The sequence below is a fragment of the Pseudorasbora parva genome, chromosome 16, assembly GCF_024679245.1.
Source record: "Pseudorasbora parva isolate DD20220531a chromosome 16, ASM2467924v1, whole genome shotgun sequence".
NCBI lineage: Eukaryota > Metazoa > Chordata > Actinopteri > Cypriniformes > Gobionidae > Pseudorasbora > Pseudorasbora parva.
This window is the reverse complement of record NC_090187.1, coordinates 21,773,052-21,794,382: the sequence shown is the minus strand read 5'-3', so window position 1 is coordinate 21,794,382 and position 21,331 is coordinate 21,773,052. Positions and strand designations below refer to the sequence as shown.

The following is a 21,331-nucleotide window of genomic DNA, read 5'->3' as shown; positions in this document are numbered from 1 at the left end:
TAAATATTGTGTAAAACCAGCATTACAGTAATGTAAATGGTTGCACGGGTGTTTCTAAGAGGTTGCTGAAGTGTCCTGAGTGTTTTTACCATATTTTGTGGTTGCCAGGGTGTTCTGGGTGGTTGCTATGTGTTTTTGCTCTACCCTAAGTGAAGAGTCTCTCTGATCTTTTGTTCTCAAGGGCTATGTTCACATGTATCAGTCCAAATCCGATTATTTGTGTATTCGTTTGGAATCTAATCTAAAAGTATTGACTCTCCGCACTGTGTATCACAACTGTTCCAATCCGATTTGTGTGTCCTGTGCCGCTCTTTCATTTTCCTGAATATCTGCATTGATTTATTATTATTTTTGTATGGCAATGACATTGTGTTGGTAGGCATTAACCAAAGGCAAAAAGAGCAGCAACATTAAGATGTTGTCTTATTTACAACATGACAATATGAAGCTGTCGCGCTGGACTACTATGTCTTCTGAGGCAGCATCAGAACCTTATGAGGCATGTCTCCGATATATTGTCATTTTCTAAACGTCTTGAACTTTGCAACAAAACGTTCTGCAGGGATTTTCAGCATGTTTCCTGTAACAAAGGCTGACATGTTTCCATTTAACGTGTCACATAAACCATGCGAAATCTGATCGGTCAGGCTAAAACGGATTTCCAGAAACGCACCACAATGTATCTCAAAACGGATTCATAAAAATAGCATTCTTTTTTGCCATTCACACTTGCTAAATGTGAACGGATTCCAATCGGATATGCACAACAGTTTGGACTGATTTGGACTGTGGAATTATTATTTTTTTTGGCTCCGTTCAGACTGTCAGTCCAAATCTGATTTTGTGCATACCTGATCATATTTAGCAAGTCTGAACGGCCAAAAATCACATGATTACAAATCCGTTTGGAGCTACATTTATATGTGGTTTGAAATACCATTCAAAACGCATTTCTGGTCATACATTTTGGTCTGAATTTTGAAAATTTGAAATTTGAATTATGTGACTTTTCTTAAACATAAATGTTTTACGCAGTGTGAGAAAATGACATAAACCAGGCAAATTCTAATCAGAGTGGTTTTACTATAACAGATTTCCAGAAATGTGGAATGGGATTTCAAACCACATGGGAATATAGCCCGAAAACGGATTTGTAAAAAAAAATCCCATTCACACTTGATCCGGATTCCAATTGGGTATGCACTAAATTCAGATTTGAGCTTTTTTATGGTCGAGCAGGTGAAAATTATTTGTAATGCTTAGTAAATTAACAGCATCTCCATAACAAGACATGATTTGAGGAATCATCCATGCAAGTTTTTGATAATTTAAAGGTTAGAAGTTGTAAAAAAGTAACCTCGAAAAGCTCTTAGTAGTATTTAGGTCAAAACTATGGTTATTATTGTTAGTATGTGTAAGTATGTTGAAGTTTTGTGTATACTTAAGTCCTCAGGATTGTATCTGCATATATCTGTCATAGATATTTTTTATTTTGTAAATGTGATATATGTGACGTGCATTATGTTTTATTGGCATCTTTCTTTCTACAGGACATGAGAAGACATGTGATGATGACTTTACTGGACACAGAACAATCTTACGTCGATGCCCTGCGCACACTCATTCAGGTATGAACCAAAACACACACATACATTCATGTAGCAGTCTAAATGAATGCCATAGAAGGTTTTATTATTTGAACTCGCTTCTGGGGACAGTAAATGCACATACTCAAACTAAAAACAATTCCATAATATCGACAATCATCACACCAAATATAATGGCCAAACCAAGTATGTTGCGTAACGTTTATCACTAAAAAGCTTTGTATGTTAATGTGTTTGAATTTTTTGTTTATGCAACCAGCTTTTAATATTATTATTCATACCATAAGTCATTTGCAGACCTTGGATAAATCTCATGGTTTGACGTTAATAGAGAACAACAACCTGAAACATGATGGTACTGTAAGAGCGTGAGCGGAAGCCGCATACTGAGTTTAATAAGCAAAAGAGAGAAACAAATCATCATCTTTTCCAATCTCTCCTGACTCATAACAATCTATTCCAGCAGCTGCATTTGTTTCCCTGGCAACAAGGTGAACGAACAGCGGGCAGTGCCCCTCCAAAATGGCCCCCATTACGGAGCAATTCTCAACAGCATTTATACTTTCATTTTGTGTTAAAAGAAACGGTTTATCTTTGGGAGTAAATGATTGTGTTCCAGTCAACATCATTACATGTGAATGCCGTACAATTGGGCCAACAATGAGAGAGAGGCACAAGCACAGGTTTATCACCTTACAGGTGTCGATGGGGAGATCTAGAGGAAGGTGCGGAAAGGTGCATGATGGACGGATGACAGATGAGCGGTTTATCACAGGAGCGGTGTGTCTCCAGGCACGTTTTAGGACGTTTGAGGCTCTTGAAAAGCGTTGGCTAGATGTATGCTAGTCAAAACATCTGACCTGTTTTTTTGAACATGTACTTTGGTATTAACATGCTTTTTTGGCATACTGTTGGTGATACCAAGTTGTACGATGTGAATACCATAGTATATGATTTTACCGTACCATGGTAACATAACTTTATTTGTATTTTTATATAAGGGATGTTATGTATGTTAAGTAGGGTTGTGTATTGTTTGAATTGTAACAATTCTGATTCCGAGTCTGCTTATCTGCTCCCAGTTTCTAATACCAGGTAGATGAAAACATGTATTCAAACATATTTATTCTGTGTCTTGAGGCAAAACGTTTTGTTGCAGCTAAATACTATGGGGGAAAAATAGTCTACAAAAAAATCTGCATCCTAAATAACAGTTTTGGGTTAGTTCACCCAAAAATGATGCCATAATTTACTCACCATCAAGCAACCCTAGGTGTATATGATTTTCTTCTTTCATCCAAGCACAACTGGCTCAAGTTTTGTAATGAGAGCGAGTAGAGCCCAAGATTTTGAAGCCCAAAAAAGCGCATCCATCATAAAAGTAATCCATACAGTTCCAGGTGGTTAATAAAAGCCTTCTGAAGTGAAGCAATCCTTTTTGTAAGGAAACATATCCATATTTATAACTTTATAAACTATAATCACTGGTTTCCGGTAGTCTAGTTCGGGCGGAAAAGTGACCTCTGACCCGATGTATTGACAAATGCGGAAGCATAGAGGACAGAGCAAAACACACCGGTCATGAATTAGAATTTCTAAAGAGAAATGTCGCAGAAGCTTGAGTTTTTTGCCTTGCTTTATTTATTTGAACCGCCAGAGGTGTCGACTCTCACCTAAGCTTATGATACTCCTACAGCATACGTCATGAGTCGGGTCAGAGGTCATTCTTCTGCTGGAACTAGACTCTCGCATGGCCTTTACCGGAAACCATGGATTATAGTTTATAAAGTTATAAATATGGGTATTTTTCTAACAAAACACACCACTTCAGAAGGCCTTGGAGCCGTATAGATTACTTTTATGATGGATGGATGCGCTTTTTTTTTTGTGCTGCAAAATCTCAGTTACCATTCACTCCTATTATAAAGCTTGGAAGAGCCAGGATATTTTTTTGGTTGGATGGATTTTTGAAGATGACCTTTCATGTAGTGTGTAATATAGTTCTAAGTGAATTAAAACATCCTGCAAAGTTTTAAATCTCAAAGTGCACCATATTTAAAGTTATTTGTATATTTTATTAAGTTTGTTGTAGTTCTTGTTTCTAGTCTGCATTTTTTTAAAATATTTTTTTATACATGTAGCATAAGAAAAGAAAAACAATAAATAATACAATAAAAACAAATAGCAGTGATGCTAATAAATACAGATTCATAAAGGTAAGTAAAGAAATGTACAAACACCAATATACAAAATTAGGTGCAAGTACAAACAATACACATATTTATATCATTTACCCATTAATACATCATTTTATGGAAGTAAAATGGGTTGCAAATGACAATTAATGTTGACTAGTTTAAATGAATAAATAAGTGAGATGGTTTTAAAACATCCTTGTTTTTGACAGTAAAGGAAGAGGAGCCGAATGTTTGTCGGCATTTGATGCGACACAGTTTACGTCCCAAAGGGGGAGTCAGGCATTTCCCTTACTCAAAGACTGTCCCAGACCACCACATGCAAACACAAAAACATGCATATATTATGTCATTATTAATGCATATTCCTATATACTTTTATATGCATATTACTTTTTATTACATAGTCCTTTTTATTTATTATTGCATATTCTGTTTATGGTCTAAGTCTGTCAAACACACTCCGATGTTAAAGGTTTCTGACAAACAGTTTTTAATTTCAGCCATTAATGCTGTAATGAACTGTGATGAATATATTGATTATAATTTATTCGGTACTAAAAGGTAAGAGTTGTTTCATGTAGATGAAACTGCACATTATCTCTGTCTCTCTCTGTTGTTGTGGTCTCAGGGCTACATGAAGCCCCTCAAGCACCCGGAGAACTCCCCTCTCTGTGATCCGTCCCTGGTAGATGAGATGTTTTACCAGATCCCTGAGATACTAGAACATCATGAGCAGTTCCTGGAGCAGGTGCTGGACTGTGTTAACCAGTGGCATGACAAACAGACTATCGGACATGTGCTCATTCAGTCGGTGAGTTCCTAATCCCAGTTTGATTACTATTTGTGTGTAAGAACAGCATCCCAAATCATAGTAGGTTATGTTGAAAATACTAATGCAGTGTCCCAATTTGCATACCCTGACCCGAGTAGAATTCAATATTAGAATGACTGTTCCCTGAATTACATTTTATTGACAATTAAATATTCATTTTAGGGCCCTATGATTTCCGCAATGAATTTGGATGAATAAATCAAAAGTAGAGTCGTGCACTTAATCAAGTGTCTGTGAATATTAAAGCACAAAAAGACTGCTATAGAAATATGATGTCTGCATGTTGTACAGAGTTGATTTAAAAGTCACTTTACCAGTCAAACGCTCTATCACCATAACATTTGCGAAGAAAATCATCAGATACACACAGAAACAGAAAAAAAAGTTCTTCACTAAATCCGTCAAAATAAAAGTTTCTAAAAAGTAAAAAAAAATGTTTGTTAATGTTTGTTAAATCATTATATCACACAATTTTGCATCCATGATTTAGTTTGAACTGTAAACCTATGTTGTACATGACTTAGTCAGTACTTAGGGACGTCTGAGAGTCGCCTGTCAATTGCGTCATATCTGCATTACCTTCGGTTTTATTTTGCAGAAACGCTTTACTGGCAACAAGTTTCACAGCAGCCGCTGAGCGAACGCACAGAGTTACGTCATAACATAATTTTAAAAGCACTTAAATGTATCTTATATGATAAACAGAACTGTGTTACCTCATAATCATGACTGGAAAAGCAGAAATGGCTCCTGCGACTATCCAGTCATAATAAAAGACCCGTTGCTCGCAGGCCTTGTGTTGCGCAAAAATGATCGCTCCAGCGGCCTTGCTCAGCTCCTTAGCACTCAGTCCTGCTCTGCTTCAGACTACAGTAACATTAATAACCGCATCCATGACCATGATTTCTGCCCGATCCTGACCCTATCATGCGTCCTGTCCTGATTCTTTTCCACCGGTTGTGAGGTGAAGACCACATGTCCCAAGATTCTGAGCTCAAACATTTGGCAAAATCAAACTATGCCTTTGTTTTGAATTGGCGGATGGAAAAATTACATAGTGCAGATTTAATATTCAAATCATAAAATCTAAATAGACATCACAACATTTTTGTAGAAAAAAATGTAATGGGGTACTGTCAGGGCCCTATTTTAATGATCTGAGCACATGGTCTAAAGCGCATGGCGCAGGTGCACTTAGTGCACATGTCCAAATCCGCTTTTGCTAGTTTAATGATGGTCCAAAAAGGTTGTACCTATTCTCTTAATGAGTCATGGGTGTGCTTTGGGAGTAGTGTGCAATAAACCAATCAGAGTCTCATCTCTCATTCCCTTTAAAAGCCAGGTGCAGAATTCTTTTATTTGTATTATTTTAAAAATGTTGTGTGCTGCTGTCTGGAGACACCTTGTTTTCAGACCAGCTCACGCATGGGCTAGTGCATTTGCTATATAAACAACGTGGAGCTGTACATGAAAATGTCCGTGTCGGGCTGAAACTAGCACAAAAAAAAAAAACACTTGCTTTGCATTGCACTGGGTGTATGATAAGGCCCTATATGTTAAAATCGTAATACAGTTCTTTTTATTAGAATATACAATTAAACCATTAAAATTGTATCTAGAATAATTAAACGGGAAACATTCAAATGGAATTTTGGAAAAAATAAAAAAGATTTTAATTAGAATTTTTTTCCAGTGGGTATACATGCCGGTCCCTGCATCCCCTTGTGCTAAAGAGGCACATTTGTGATGGTTCTCTATCAATGTAAAATGTGAAGACCTTAAAGCTGCTGCAGAAAACCCATGGACCTTTAAATACATTTTAAAAAACTGAATTTTAAGGTAATAGACGCTAATGCTTACACGCAGGGGTGTCCAATCCTGCTCCTGGAGGACCACATTCCTGCAGAGTTCAGCTCCAACCCCAATTAAACACCTAAACCAGCTAATCAACATCTTACTAGGCATACTAAAACCTTCCCGGTAAGTGTGTTGAGGCAAGTTGGAGCTAACCTCTGCAGGACAGTTGTTTTTTCCCTGGTTTAGAAACAATTTATGAACAAAGTGTTAATTGTTGCTATAATCAAGAGAAATTGTAATGGTCTACCCACTATTTTTGCATTAATAACATTTCTCTTGTTGACGATTGGCCTCTCATTTGAGTGTTACTAACACATGGGTGGCTCAGTTAGCCAGCGATTCACTCAGAGAGTGTGTGAACATTAGGCTGAAGCCTCTCAGCTTCGGTCATCTGCTCTCTAAAGGTACTGACAGAAGTGTTGACGTCTAGCAGGTGTTTGTTTTCCATCCTAAAGGGATGACGTGCAGGTTGTAGGCTTGTTAGTTGACATGGACGCCAAACTGTCTCAACCCCCAAGTCTTACATTGTTAGTGTCTGTACTGTCTTGATGCTGGTGCCATTCTGTCTTTCAGAATTATACATACACACACACACACACACACACACACAAACAATTTCTCCTGCTGCTAGGTCCTCGTCTCATCCTAAGTACCATGTTCTTTTGAAAGAAATGGTCACACTTAAGATTAGGGGCAAATTCTAACTTTTATCTACAACTTTTTCCTCAATAAACAAATAAATAGTAAGGCAGTTGTTAAGTTTAGGTATTAGGTAGGATTAAGGAATGCAGAATATGGCCATGCAGAATAAGGCATTATTATGTGCTTTATAAGTACTAGTAAACAGCCAATATTCTGGCAAATCTAGTAAGTTGCTAATAAGCAATTAGTTAATAGTTAGAATTAGACCCTCAACTAAAGTGTTACCAAATAAATTAATACTTTTATTCAGTAAGAATACATTCAATTGATCAAAAGTGACTGTAAATTAGATTTTAAATAAATTCTGTTCTTATGAACTTTCTATTAAAGGTGCACTATGCAACTTTCCGTCCACTGGAGGGCGCCTATTCAAAACAAAGGCGTAGTTTGATGACTCAAATGTTGTGCGCAGGATCTTGGGACATGTGGTTTTCACCTCACAGCTAGTGGAAAATAGGACTTAGGCAGAAATCACATTCATGCATGTGGTTATTAACGTTACTGTAGTGTAAAGCAGAGCAGGACCGAGTGTTTGTGGAGCTGAGCAAAGCCGCTGGAGCGATTGTTAAACAAATACCCGTCTCGCGAACACCAGGACTTTTATTATGACGGGACGGGGCATATTCGCAGGGTGCCTGCACTGATCCGCCTTTCCGGTCATGATTATGAGGTAATGCAGCTCTGTTTATCATATTAGATACATTTAGGTGTGTTGAAAATTATGATATGACGTTACTCCGTGACGCAATTGACAGACGACTTCCTCAAACGCTATGCGGACACGTCCCGGTCCTTAGTTAAAATAGCAAAAAAAAAAAAAAAAATTCTCACAATTAACAAATAGTTGGAAACATTTGGGATATTGTAGGTACTCAACTGAACAAAATATATAACACCGGCCTAGTGGTTTTTGGATAATTTACTGCAAAAATACTACATAGTGCACCTTTAATCAAAGAATCCTGCAAAAAATGACTCGGTTTCTGCAATAATATGAAGTAGCTCAACTGTTTTCAACATTGATAACATTGATGTTTCTAGAGCAGCAAATCAACATATTCAAATGATTTCTGAAGGATCATGAGACTCTGAAAACTGGAGTAATGATGCTGAAAATTCAGCTTTGACATCAAAGGAATAAATTACATTTTAAAATATATTTTAAATTGTTTGAATTGTTGAATTGTTTCAATTGTTTGAAATAATATTTTTGGAACAAACAAATTGATGTTGAGCATAAGAGACTTACTTACTTTAAAAAACTTACTTAGCTCAAACTTTGGTTTACGGTACCCATCACTTTAAGTGTATTGTTTAAGTATGCTAATTGGGATGCAGCCTAACGGTTTGTTCAGAATAAGGTGAAGGTCTGTTCTCTCTGTAGGAATGCTGAGTGTCTCAGTGTGGGGCTTTAATCTGTCTGACCCTCTGCCCCGGTATGGAGAAATACAGTCTTACAACCGCTAGTTCTGTGTTGTTTAGACATTCCTGTCAGATTCATGTTCGCACATCAAATGCAGGGTTTTTATGGGCTATGACTGAATTAGTCGCAAACTGACAAACTCGGATAGTTAGCAGTCAGATCCGCTGCTCGTTTAGACACCACAAATCTGTTTTGTGGGATTTTAGGGCTTTAGGGCTGTACTGAACCCCTGTGCATTTAAGTCGCAAGCCTGGTTTTACAGACAGGGCTTAGATGTAGGCAGGAAGAAGCCATAGACAAAGGGAGACATTACGTTTTTAAGCTTTTATAAACATTACTTGTGTGCATCTTGAGACGAGACAATGGCACTGACAATTTCAAGATATGTCAGTGCATGTTGCTTTAAGACAACTCAAACATTCTTTTTCATTCATTCATTTTATTCCTCATTCATTATTAGGTTTAAAGGAATACACTGACTTTTTAGGACTATCCCCCAGAATTATATAAGTCCATACATACCATTTTTTATATCCGTGTGTGCCATAACTCTGTCTTATGTAGCCACCACTAGCCTAGCTTAGCACAAAGAATGCAGGGAAATGGCTCCATCTAACCTACTGCTCAAAAAGGGACAAAATAATGACAACATTTTCCTATTTACATGTTGTGATGTGTATAGTTACATTGTGTACTAAGACTGACGGAAAATTAAATGTTGCGACTTTCTACACCGATATGATTAGGAACTACTCTCTATAGGAACTATTGCCGTTATTTTGGCACTTATTGAGAAGTAGGCAAGAATGGAGCTTTTTACCTCCAGTCTTTATGCTAAGCTAGGCTAGTGGTGTGTGCGTCAGACAGAGTTATGGCACGCACTGAGATGAAAGTGGTATGTTTGGACGTATCTAACACTGAGGGATACAGTGAATAAGGTAAAGTCCCAACAAGTCAGTGTGTTCCTTTATGCCATGTCTGTAAAACCAGGCATCAGTGAAACGTATGCTCATGCCTGCACTTTTTGCAGTTTTTATGTATTGTTTTTAAGGTTACAGAAAATTCTCATACATTTTCTTCATAGCTAACTTCACAAAGTTCTTCAATTTTAAGCTTCAAGATTCATCAGAACATTACAAAGAGTATATGGTATATACTAAGAGTATATAAATGTATATGGAAAAAAAGAATTAGAACTTCTTTGCAACCATATAGCATCACGCTAAGTCACCCACAACAACCTAGCATTGTGCCGACAACTATTTGCACTACAAGAAAGGACCATTATCTCGTTTTATTAAATAACATAAAACCCAAGTCACATGCGAAAGTCAAGTCCAAAAATAAAACATGAAAACCGAGGGTCATTCACCTTATCAGATAAACAAAAATATAAAATGTATTTAATTATATTATTATATTCCTGTGTACTTTTTAATGTTCCGTACAACTGCTAACAACACTTGAGGAAACCTGAGCATCAGATGGCTGTACATCGTTTCAAATAGTTTTAATAATTATAATAATAAAAATAATTTTTAGTTATTTTATTTTATTTTATTTTATTTTCATTAATTATGTTATATGATTTTTTAATTTAATGTCATTCTTTTTTTTTTCTTTTTTTTTCTTTTTTTTTCAAAGTGTAAAAATGAAAGCCTCTATGGAATAGACATTATGCAGATGTGTCAGCATGTTCTTCAGGGCTCGTAAAACAGGACCTCTGTGTCTGGCGGGTGTAAATTGTCCCCCCATGGCTTCACAGTTAAACATTACAGAACAGACTGAGTCACACTCTGGCTGCGAGCCTTCTCTCCTCACGACAAGCTAAGGAGATTTATTTGAGCACTGTCTGTCCACACACACCATCCATCCACAAAGATAATTACTCAGAGTCGTCCTCACTATCAGATAGGAAGCCATTTTAGTAACAAAAATCTCAAAAAGCGCCATGGTACTGTTTTTGGAGCTTGATAACATAACTCAGAATTCTCTAAGGACAGTACTGCTTCTTAGGCTAGGGATGTGTTTTGTTGTTGTTGTTGTTTTTCGTTTCTGTACAGCGCTGATAATGTTTTCATTTTCTCCTTAGTTTTCCAAAGAGATCCTCGCTAATATTTATTCAGCATACATTGACAACTTCATGAACGCCAAAGATGCTGTGAGGATTGCGAAGGAAGCCAAGCCCGCTTTCCTAAAGTTTCTAGAGGTACCTTGTGTGTGTGTGTGTGTGTGTGTGTGTGTGTGTGTGTGTGTGTGTGTGTGTGTGTGTGTGTGTGTGTGTGTGTGTGTGTGTGTGTGTGTGTGTGTGTGTGTGTGTGTGTGTGTGTGTGTGTGTGTCCGTGTGTCCGTGTGTGTGTCCGTGTGTGTGTCCGTGTGTCCGTGTGTCCGTGTGTGTGTCCGTGTGTGTGTCCGTGTGTGTGCGCCCATGTTTATATTACATTGTGGGGACCAAATGTCCACATAAGGATAGTGAAACCCGAGATTACCTACATTGTGGGAACCAGCCAGCGGTCCCCACTTTTCAAAAAGCTTATAAATCACACAGGATGAGTTTTTTTTTTTTTTTTTTTTTGAGAAAATAAAAGTGCAGAATGTTTTCTGTGATGGGTGGGTTTAGGGGCAGGGGCAGTGTAGGGGGATAGAAAATACAGTTTGTACAGTATAAAAACCATTACGTCTATGGAGAGTCCCCACAAAAATAGAGAACCAGACGTGTGTGTGTGTGTGTGTGTGTGTGTGTGTGTGTGTGTGTGTGTGTGTAAAAATACTTTTACACTATGCAATTATCCCCTCGAGAGGCTGTTTGGCAGCTCTGGGACATTTATATGGCTTTTTGGCACAGCTAAACTTCAAATATATGGATTTTGTCATTTTGCAAACTATGACCTGTTAAAATGGAGTTGACTGGTTCCATTTTCTGTATTTATGTTAGACTATTAATTTCTTTATGAGGTTAAACCAGTGGGGTTTTTTTTAGTATTACTTCTATTCTATTATAGTAATTATTAATGTTTAAAAGTAGCTTTTTATTTTTATATTTTTTTCATCTCCATTTAAAAAAAAAATTAAAACATGTTTTTAAGTTATTATTTTTTTTAACATTAACATATTTATTTCAGTTAGTTTTTTTTGTTAATAATTTATAATTTATTAATAATACTCTGTTCAACAAATGACATAAATTCCCATGCATATTTATGCTTTTATTTATCATCATATTTTCTCAGCTGAGTTATAAAATGTTTAAGATGTTCTTGAACTCAGCTGTTCGAAGAGTACTGCCCTCTAATGGTAACTCTGCAAACTGAGCCGAAACTAAGTTGTCTAGTAAAGCATAAAATGTACACACAACGTTAAAATCGAGATACATTATAGTTGTACTTCTAAACGTTGTTTTGTTTGTGTTCTCTTTCTCTGTTATTCTTTCTCTTTCCTCCTCAGCAAAGCATGCGTGAGAATAAGGAGAAACAAGCTCTGGGTGATCTGATGATAAAGCCAGTGCAGCGGATCCCACGATACGAGCTGCTAGTTAAGGTGATACTAACCTTTCCCCTTTTAGTTTTACCTTTTTGTGTCTGTTCGTTTTCATCTATAAGACTTCTTTTCATGTATCTTTGCTTTATTTATAATGCATTGGGTAGGGCTAAACTATGAATACAAATTAAATTCAACCATCCTTGGTTCGCAGGAAATGCATCTTGTATCACTTAAAAACATTTATTTGGGAATACAACATGCACCATACATTTCAACTTATTTGTTAATGAGAAGCATTTATAAAACTAAATTTGGCAGATTTTCATCCAAATAAATGCTCAATGGTTTAATAAGAAATTAAGACATACATTTTATACATGCATTTTATTAAATTCCCTATTTCTATTTAATCATAATCGTAATTATTATCATTGTTATTTTATAGTCATATTGATAAATAACCATAAATTATTTGTTTTTGTTACCAGAATGTCCAGCTTTACAAACAAGCAAAGCAAACCTGAAGCTTTCTTTTTCAGTTTCACAATTTTAATCAGAAACTTTGCAGTTAGATTTTTCCCAAATAATTCAGGTCTGACATGTCAGGTATGTTTGTATGTGGTCACAGCTCAACTACTTCATATTTACCCATCATGCCTGTTAATCTGAAGGACAAAAATGCTTACATTCAATGACTTTCTCCTATAAGATATAGTTCTTGACTTGTAAACTGCTAGCACTTTTTTTTACAGTCCTATTCCGCATGTACATACTTTAAATGTATCATTGTAATTAATTACAATAACTGGTTTATAACTAGGCTTACCCTGAACCTACCCCTAAACCTAAACAAGTACACGTACTGTAAAATAAAATGTAACCGTTGTCAATATTCAGAACTGAAACCATCTATGCATTTTATGTGTAGTTATTTTTGTAGTTACTTCCTGTTGTTTTGGTAGTTTAGGTTGTTAAAGACACATTCTGTTTTTGGGCATCAGGATCTTCTGAAACACACTCCTGAGGATCACCCGGACTACCTGTTTCTGCTGGACGCCCAGAAGAACATCAAGCGATTGGCCGAGAGGATCAACAAGGGCAGGCGGAGCGCGGAGGAGCTGGAGAAAGAGACGCGTGTCATGCAGGAGATCGAAGCCCACATTGAGGGCGTGGAGCATGTGAGAGACGTATAAAACAGTTGATTTTAAATCAATTTTTATTACTTACTTTTCATTGTTATTTTTATATATGCTTCTTTTATTATTATTGTTTAAATCACTATTATGTATTATCCATGATGGATAGATAGATAGATAGATGGATGGATGGATGGATGGATGGATGGATGGATGGATGGATGGATGGATGGATGGATGGATAGACAGACAGACAGACAGACAGACAGACAGACAGACAGTCAGTCAGTCAGTCAGTCAGATTTGGTTTATATATAAACTCATATAATAATTTGTTTCCCCTCTGAATTCTGATATATAAACTTGCAATTGTGAAAAGGTTAATTGTAAGCTGACTATTTCTCAGAATGATGGTAAATGAAGTCAGAATTGTGAGATGTACACTAGCATTTGTAAATTAAGTCTGAATTGCAAGATTCAACTCGCAAATGTGTAAAAAAAAAAAAAAAAAAAAAGTCAGAATTGTGCAAGAAATATTCACAATAAGCTTCTTCTTTTTTTTCTGTGGCAGAAATAAGTTTCCATAAGTATGTCATTACATAAGTAGGCGATACACAATAATGTTTTTTTCCTGTCAGATCCTAAATCCACAGAGGAAGTTCCTGAGACAAGAGATGGTGGTGGAATCGGTGAGCATTTCTCTTTATTATATTAAGAATTAAGAAAAAAAATCCCAAAAAATGATGAGCTTACTAAACTTCTGTACTTATCTTTACTGTAGAAAACGGTTGGCGGTAAGAAGGACCGATCTCTCTTTCTGTTCAGTGACCTTCTCATCTGCACCACACTGAAGAGGAAGTCTGGATCTCTTCGCCGGAGCTCCATGAGTTTGTGAGTGCTTTTACCGCTTTCTTTTAATAGACCAGAGATGTGAGGAGGTCCTGGGAAAACTGATGTTTGGTTTAGAAACCTCAGAGTCCCCTGAGCTCTTCTGCTCTGCAGTCCAAAGCCAATGCAGTTTATTTCTGAATAACACTGCACCCTAGTGGACAGTCAGGACAACAGCACTGATGTAGTCTGTACCATATCTCATTTAGAAGATGCTTTAAAGGGGATCTATTATTCCCTTTTTTGTTTTGTTTATGGGGTTTACTAGAATAGCTTTCGTTCTTGAATGTTCATAAACCACCTTTTATTTCACATTGTTGCAGAATATCTCTTCCCAGTATGTCAGTAACGCTCTGTTTAGTTCCTGTCTCTATAAAGCGTGTGCTCTAATTAGTCGTCTTGACCAGTGTATTGTTATTGGTCAGCCGCTTTGAGCATGTTTGGAAAATGTCATACCCCTTACCATAACAGCAATTTCAACACAGTACTAACCAGGGCTTGACATTAACTTTTTTGCTCACCAGCCACTGTGGCTAGTGGTTTTCCAAAGTTTCTAGCCACTCAGCATTTTCACTGGCCATAATTTTGCTGTTTGGAAATTACATTCTATATGTTTAAAGTTGACTTTGGCATGCTTAAATTACTTGATTTTGAAGATTTAAAACCCTTTCAAACTTTCAAATGCAGAGTGACCTGACTCCCTTTAGACCAGAGAAACCTGACTCCTCTGATCTCAAGAGACGCTCTAGTGACTGACACTAGAGGTTGCAGCCTTTAGCCTTCTTGTTAGACCGTCCGACTCATTTTGGCGGACCCGGGTTCGAGTCCCACTTTGAGCGGGCGGTTCGAACAGGAGGGGTTACACACACACAGCAGATTTTGCAAAGTGACATGAGAATGTGTTAAATTACCTTGTGTCTCAAATGGCATAACATTACAGTAATAATAATGAACGTAAACAACTTTCAGAGTTCTTACTTGTACCACCTGACTGCTGCAGATTTATTTAAAGGGGGGGTGAAACACTCAGTTTCAGTCAGTGTCATGTCAATCTTGAGTACCTTTAGAGTAGCATTGCATCCTGCATATCTCCGAAAAGTCTTTATTTTTTTTTATAATTATATAAGAAAGATGCGCTGTTCCGAGTCTTTCCGAAAAAAGCCGAGCGGGTGGGGGCGTGTCGTGTGAGCGGAGCTAAATAATGACGTGTGCTCGCTGCTGCTATTGTGTTGAGTGCGTCGTAAAGAGGTGTCATCCCTAACAGCGGGAAAAAACTTTATTCAAAATAAAAAAATGGCTTTTAATCAGATACAGCCATACATCTATGATCCAGAATCAGACCCAGAGGCTGCAGTTGAACAGGAGCAGCAGCAAAAACGACTAGAGCAGGACGTCTCTATGTGGTACAAGTTATACACTAACTATATAATATGCTTAGCGGCTTGTGTTATTTACATATTTATACTTGAATTATATCGTCATATTTTTTTTCTTTGAAGGTGTACATGTGGGAAGTGCAGTTGTGCACGTGTGTGTGTTTGTGTGTGTGTGTTTACGCGTGGTTTGTGTAGACAATTGTAGTAAGCGGACTGGTTTTGCACGGCAGGCTAGTGTTTACATAGAAAGACACGGAATAGTAGCGCATTTGAATGAAGAAGCGCGCTTATTTAGTATATCATTTTCCCCCACTCTTTGTGTATTGTTGTTTGGAGTGCTTTTACAATACACAAACATAAAGTTACACATATAGTGGCCAGCTAAACAAATGTACACGCACTACACATCGCATGCTCCATTGATCAATTAACTATACGTGATCATGTTTGGGCTACTTGATGAGCATAGGCAAAAACACAGACATTTGAAGCAGTCTCACTCACCGCCTGCGGTTCTAACGTTGGGACCTTTATCGTTGGGACTGCTCCATCATTCAGCATTAGGCGATCGGAAAATCCGGCGTCAAACTGGGCCTTGTTTATGAAACAGTCGGCACCGAAATGCAGTGAACAGACATAAACCTTTGCGGAACTCAGTTGCTGATCCGGAAAAGCAAATTACATCCATGTTGCCTTAACGCGGGGTTTTTTGGCAATCTGTACAGGGCTGTCTTGGTCTGGCAACCAAAAACGCACTGTGCAGCGCAGCCTACGAGCCAGCGCTTTGATGGGCGTAGCCTGTTGCTTTCGCTCTCTCCCTCTCTCTCTCACGCTCTTCCGGTAGAATTGTCCGTACGGCCCATACAAGGAAATTCCGACCTATTAACGTCAAGTGGACCCATGATCGAAAAAAACTCGCCGAAACTTATGACTAACCGGAAGTAGTATTTTTGACAAAGAAATACTCCCATCAAACGTCCACCTTAACTTTTGAAACTTTGTCCATGTTTAGTATGGGATTCCAAGTCTTTAACAGTGTAAAAAGATCAGTATGCATGAAACAGCATTTCACCCCCCCTTTAAGTGTTGATAGTGTTGCCAGAGAAGTGCATAAATATGAGGGTGTGAACGTCACGGGTTTCCTTCTCATAATTATGGTTATGACATGATGTGAACTCAGCGTAAGCTTGTTGTTTCGGATCAGAAGGAACCAGGGGCGTAGCACCAAATTTTGGGCCCTGGGTACAAACCATCTTGCTGGGCATATAGAAAACGGACTTCCCTGCCTTGGGCCCTGGTTACTCAGTACCCTTTATCCCCCCAGTCCCACGCCCCTGGAAGGAACTGAAAGGTTTTCTGGTGTTTGTTTGCGGCACTCAGTGACTGTGTCTATAACTCTGCATAGCCTTACGGACCGCGCTGATGACATGTGATGTCTGTGCAAGCAGGGTGTGTAGATATGGGAATACATAGGCAGGGAGGATGTCATATCATTCCTTTCGGACTGATATTGGACGCATATTTTTTAGTCCTGAGACTTCCACAGAAGATACATTTACATTTTTTAATTTGAAGAGAGTTTCAGACAGTATAATAAAAAAAAATGATAAAAAAAAAATGCCTACCCTATCTTTAAATGAGGAACATTGTGACGTTCGTCCCCGGAAGAAACCACTTTAATATAAAATGACTTGCAGGACACTGTTTTCAGGGATGATATGAAATCAAAATATGGAAATGCATCACATTTACAGTACTGCACTGTAAAATACTCTTTAAGTATCTTTTAAAAATGGTTCAGTGATGATCTCTTATGATTAACCCTTGTGGCATTTGAATCACCAACCTTTCACTTTAACTTATTAAGCAATTCTCTCTCTGCTTTCAGATATTCCGCTGCTAGTGTCATTGACACCTCAAGTAAATATAAATTCCTGTGGAAACTGCCCATAGAAGACATGGAGGTGGTTAAAGGTAGCGTTACCATCACACACAATCAGTATGAAATGATGTTTACCATGTTTGGGTTTTTGCTCTCTCTCTTGCTCTCTCTCTCTTTTTTTTTTTTTTTTTTTTTACATGGTCTTAAAATGAAAAAGATTCACAGAAAGACCAAAACCTGAGCTCTTTTTTAAAATTCCTGTCCTTTCCTGGATTATTTTACGGAGATAAATATGTCCTAGTATTATATGTATCTGTTTTCTGTTCATTCATTAATTTGTTACTTTATTTTCGATACTTAGTTTGACTTTATTTTACTGACTCTGTCATTTTATCATCACAGGTTCTAATCAAGCCACTAACAGAGAAAACATCCAGAAAACCATCAGCCGTCTGGATGAAGATCTCAGCACGCTTGGACAAATAAGCAAGTTGTCAGAAACACTCAGTTTCCCTCATCAGGTCTGTCAATCTTTAGTCTTTATTATTAAGCATAACACTTTATATAAATTTGCTCTTATATTGCTGTTGGTTACTTGGTAGAACTTTATCATTTGTATATACAGCATTTGCCTCTTTACTTCTCTTCCACTCAGATGAATTACTGAAATATTCTGAACGGCTTTTCTTTATCTGTGTCAGAGTTTGGATGATGTGATAAAGGATCTGATGGCATCGGTGCACCGGGAGCTGGCGGAGAAACAGTCTCTGGCTTTCAGCATGACGTTGCTGCCCACTAAACTAGAGCTGACCTCCTCTTCAGCTGAAACCACCTTCATCTTTGAGTTCAGCAGCCCTGATGCCCGCAGTAACTTTGAGCAGGCATTTGAGGAGGCCAAGAAGAAGCTCGGTAAATAATCTACTAATAGAGCTCCAGATCGTCTGTTTCTCTACTTAAACTCCAAGACCATTTTTGGGGATTTCCGCCCGGAATTTGGCCTACCCAAATTTAAAAGCTTCCCATACACACATACAGTGGTCTAAGTTCAAAATGTTGGTGTCATTTTACAGGAAACCCTTTGAAGTTACATAAAACACTGCTAAAAGTCATACACATGTATAAATATGTTGTCAAAAATTAGGCGCTTTTGTATTTTTTTATTTTTATAAATTAATTTTTGAAAGTGTGTAACTCAGGCCCGGTGTGCTCCAGGTTCCTGCAGACAGTTTGGGCTGTCTCCACTAAATTACAGAAAATAGTGGAAAAAAGAAGTTTGTCTGTGTCATGTTGAATGCCAGATTTACTCAAATGGGTCTGAAGGGATGACCCCCCTTTTGCCCCTCCCCCGACCCTGCTACCCCCTCCCCCTCCACCATATACAGTGATAGAAATGCAATATCCCAGTGTCATTAAATTAATTATATATTCTGGAAGCAGTCCAAACTGTCTGCAGGGTCCTAGAGCACACAGGGCCTGAGTTACACACTTTCAAAAATGTATTTATATATAAAAATCAAAAAGCGCCTCGTTTTTTGGGGAGTTATAACAGCTTAGACAACATATACGTACATGTTTATCACTTTTAGCAGTGTTTTATGTAACTTCAAAGGGTTTTCTGTAAAATAACACCAACATTTTGAACCTAGATCACTGTATGTGTGTATGGGAGGCTTTTTGGTTTGGGTAGGCCAAATCCAGGTGGAAATGGCACCAGAGTAATACATTACTTTGTGTAAAACAAATGCCAAAATGATGCATACCTTCAGAAAGTAGAGACTCTAAGCTTTCACATGGTACCACATATGAAATCATAGCTCCTCCACAGACATTTAAAATTGAAAGTATATACATGACAATGTCATTCCCGACCCTGTACATGGGTCCATGGAGTATTAAGTGGTTAAATAATCTAAGAGCAATCAAAGGAGGGGGATTATTATTTTGTGTTTTGAACTTGGTACAAACATTTAGCCCAAGATTCTTTGTATATGAAAGCTGATAACCGATATCTTGGCCGATAAATCTAAATCCAATAAATGTATTTAATTTTTCAGATCCGGATTACAAAAAAAAAAAAAGTAACCAATAAAAGCCATGACCCAAATACACAATTTATAATTATAGTTGGCATTTAAAATTTATGTAGCATATATGACAGACTTGCACTGCACATGTTGCATTTTCTTTTTTTAAGTAATTTTACTCATATTTCAAGCAATTGAAAACCATCATGGCAAACAACGTGCATCTGAAGTATCTCCTCTGAAGAAAAGAATACATTTTTATATTTAAAATTGAACATATATCACCCAATACTGATTTCTATAGTTTCCCAAAAGGCACAAAAACTGTCCCATGAATATATGCAGTAAGTATTCTTTGTTTGTTTTTTATGATTTTTTTAAGATTTTGAGTATTTTTGAGAATTTTCAGTGAAAAATATTATATATATTTATGCAAAGCTCAAAAAATAGTATATATTCATGCAAAATCCAAAACATACTACATATTTTAATAAATAACCAGCACATATTGTATATATTTAGCGAAAATGCCAATAATTACTGCACTATATTCATTACAAAGCACAAGAAATGCTACCCACATTAGTGGCCAAAAGTGATGTATGGAGAGGATGTTTTCTTTTTTTATTACTAGTTCGATCAAACAATAAAAAAATGTTTTTTTAAATATTGATTTAAATATGAAGGAAAAACTAAACATGGTAACATGTATCCTAATAAAAAAAGTATACTAAAAATAATAATAGTTATGATTATTTAATAATTATTTGGCAAAAAGAAGCATAGAAAAACAAACATATCAAATATAAAAATGAAAATATAATACAACACAATCAGTTATTATTATTTAAGTTTGTATTTTCTTAGTAGGATTTCCTGGCCAAAAATTATTGTCCACACAATTTGGTGTGTTTCATTGCGAAAAAAATAATAATATTTAAATAAAAGATGAAGATTTTTCTAGGCCGAACATCACTATTATATATTCATAGCAAAAAATAAATACTTCATATATTCATGAGACGACCAATAAATACTTTATATATTTATGATTCATACTTTATATTAGCCCTAAACATATTGTGTATATATTAATGAAAGAGACAATAAATCCTATATATTTATGACAAGCCTACATATTGTATGTATTCATCCAGCCATGAACAAAGACCAGTGGGACCCAGAGTTCCTGAAAGCCATTCCCATCATGAAGACCCGCAGCGGGATGCAGTTTTCCTGTGCCTCCCCCAGCCACAGCTGTCCAGAGAACACGTATGAGGTGTGGGTGTGTAACAGCGACGGGTACGTGGGTCAGGTGTGTCTGCTGAACATCCGAGACGAGCCCACAGTGGAGGCCTGCATCGCCGTCTGCTCCGCTCGCATCATCTGCATCGCCGCTGTGCCGGGCCTGAAGAACAGGTGAGACAGAATCGCCCGAGATCCGACAGCCCTAAACGCACTTGTTTGTGTAGTGGAGTCAGGAAAGATTCTCCTATTAAAGACTAATAATAGAAGAACTGTGTTGATGAGAATGTGAGAATCCCCGTACGACATGCTTACAGTGCTAATAAGAACATTCTAAGTTATTTTCAACCTAATGTGTTCTACATGTATGGCATGATCATTCCAACATCTTTCAATGTATATAAATGAACAGTACAGTCCTCCAGTCCTACTCCTACCTATTAAAGGTGTTGTATTTCATTTTTTGGACTGTACTAAAGCATAAAAATACCATAATATGTTTACAGAGATTTAGGAAACGTGAAATTCTACTTCTACCAAAAATGTGGGCTCCATGTCAGAATGTCTGTTTTTGTTTTGGTCTGTGTGATACCGCCCGCTGCCAATTTACCCAATAGTATTTTGACACCCCAGGTTGCCTGTTGACAGAAAACACAGTGTATCGCAGACATGCAAGCCATT

General features: G+C 37.2%; 1 protein-coding gene across 2 annotated transcripts in view; it reads left to right on the top strand.

The window, feature by feature from the left end:
* LOC137043653 (rho guanine nucleotide exchange factor 17-like) overlaps positions 1-21,331 on the top strand; it is a 124,318-nt gene that overhangs the window by 87,419 nt on the left and 15,568 nt on the right. The window contains exons 3-13 of one of the 2 annotated variants that reach the window (XM_067419966.1): positions 1,551-1,628; positions 4,434-4,616; positions 10,712-10,828; positions 12,064-12,156; positions 13,101-13,277; positions 13,874-13,924; positions 14,017-14,126; positions 17,388-17,473; positions 17,784-17,902; positions 18,083-18,290; positions 20,563-20,824. In XM_067419966.1, the coding sequence (XP_067276067.1) occupies positions 1,551-1,628; positions 4,434-4,616; positions 10,712-10,828; positions 12,064-12,156; positions 13,101-13,277; positions 13,874-13,924; positions 14,017-14,126; positions 17,388-17,473; positions 17,784-17,902; positions 18,083-18,290; positions 20,563-20,824 (1,484 nt within the window). Of the gene's footprint in view, positions 1-1,550; positions 1,629-4,433; positions 4,617-10,711; positions 10,829-12,063; positions 12,157-13,100; positions 13,287-13,873; positions 13,925-14,016; positions 14,127-17,387; positions 17,474-17,783; positions 17,903-18,082; positions 18,291-20,562; positions 20,825-21,331 lie in introns of both variants that reach the window. The other variant, XM_067419965.1, reaches the window with a different exon arrangement.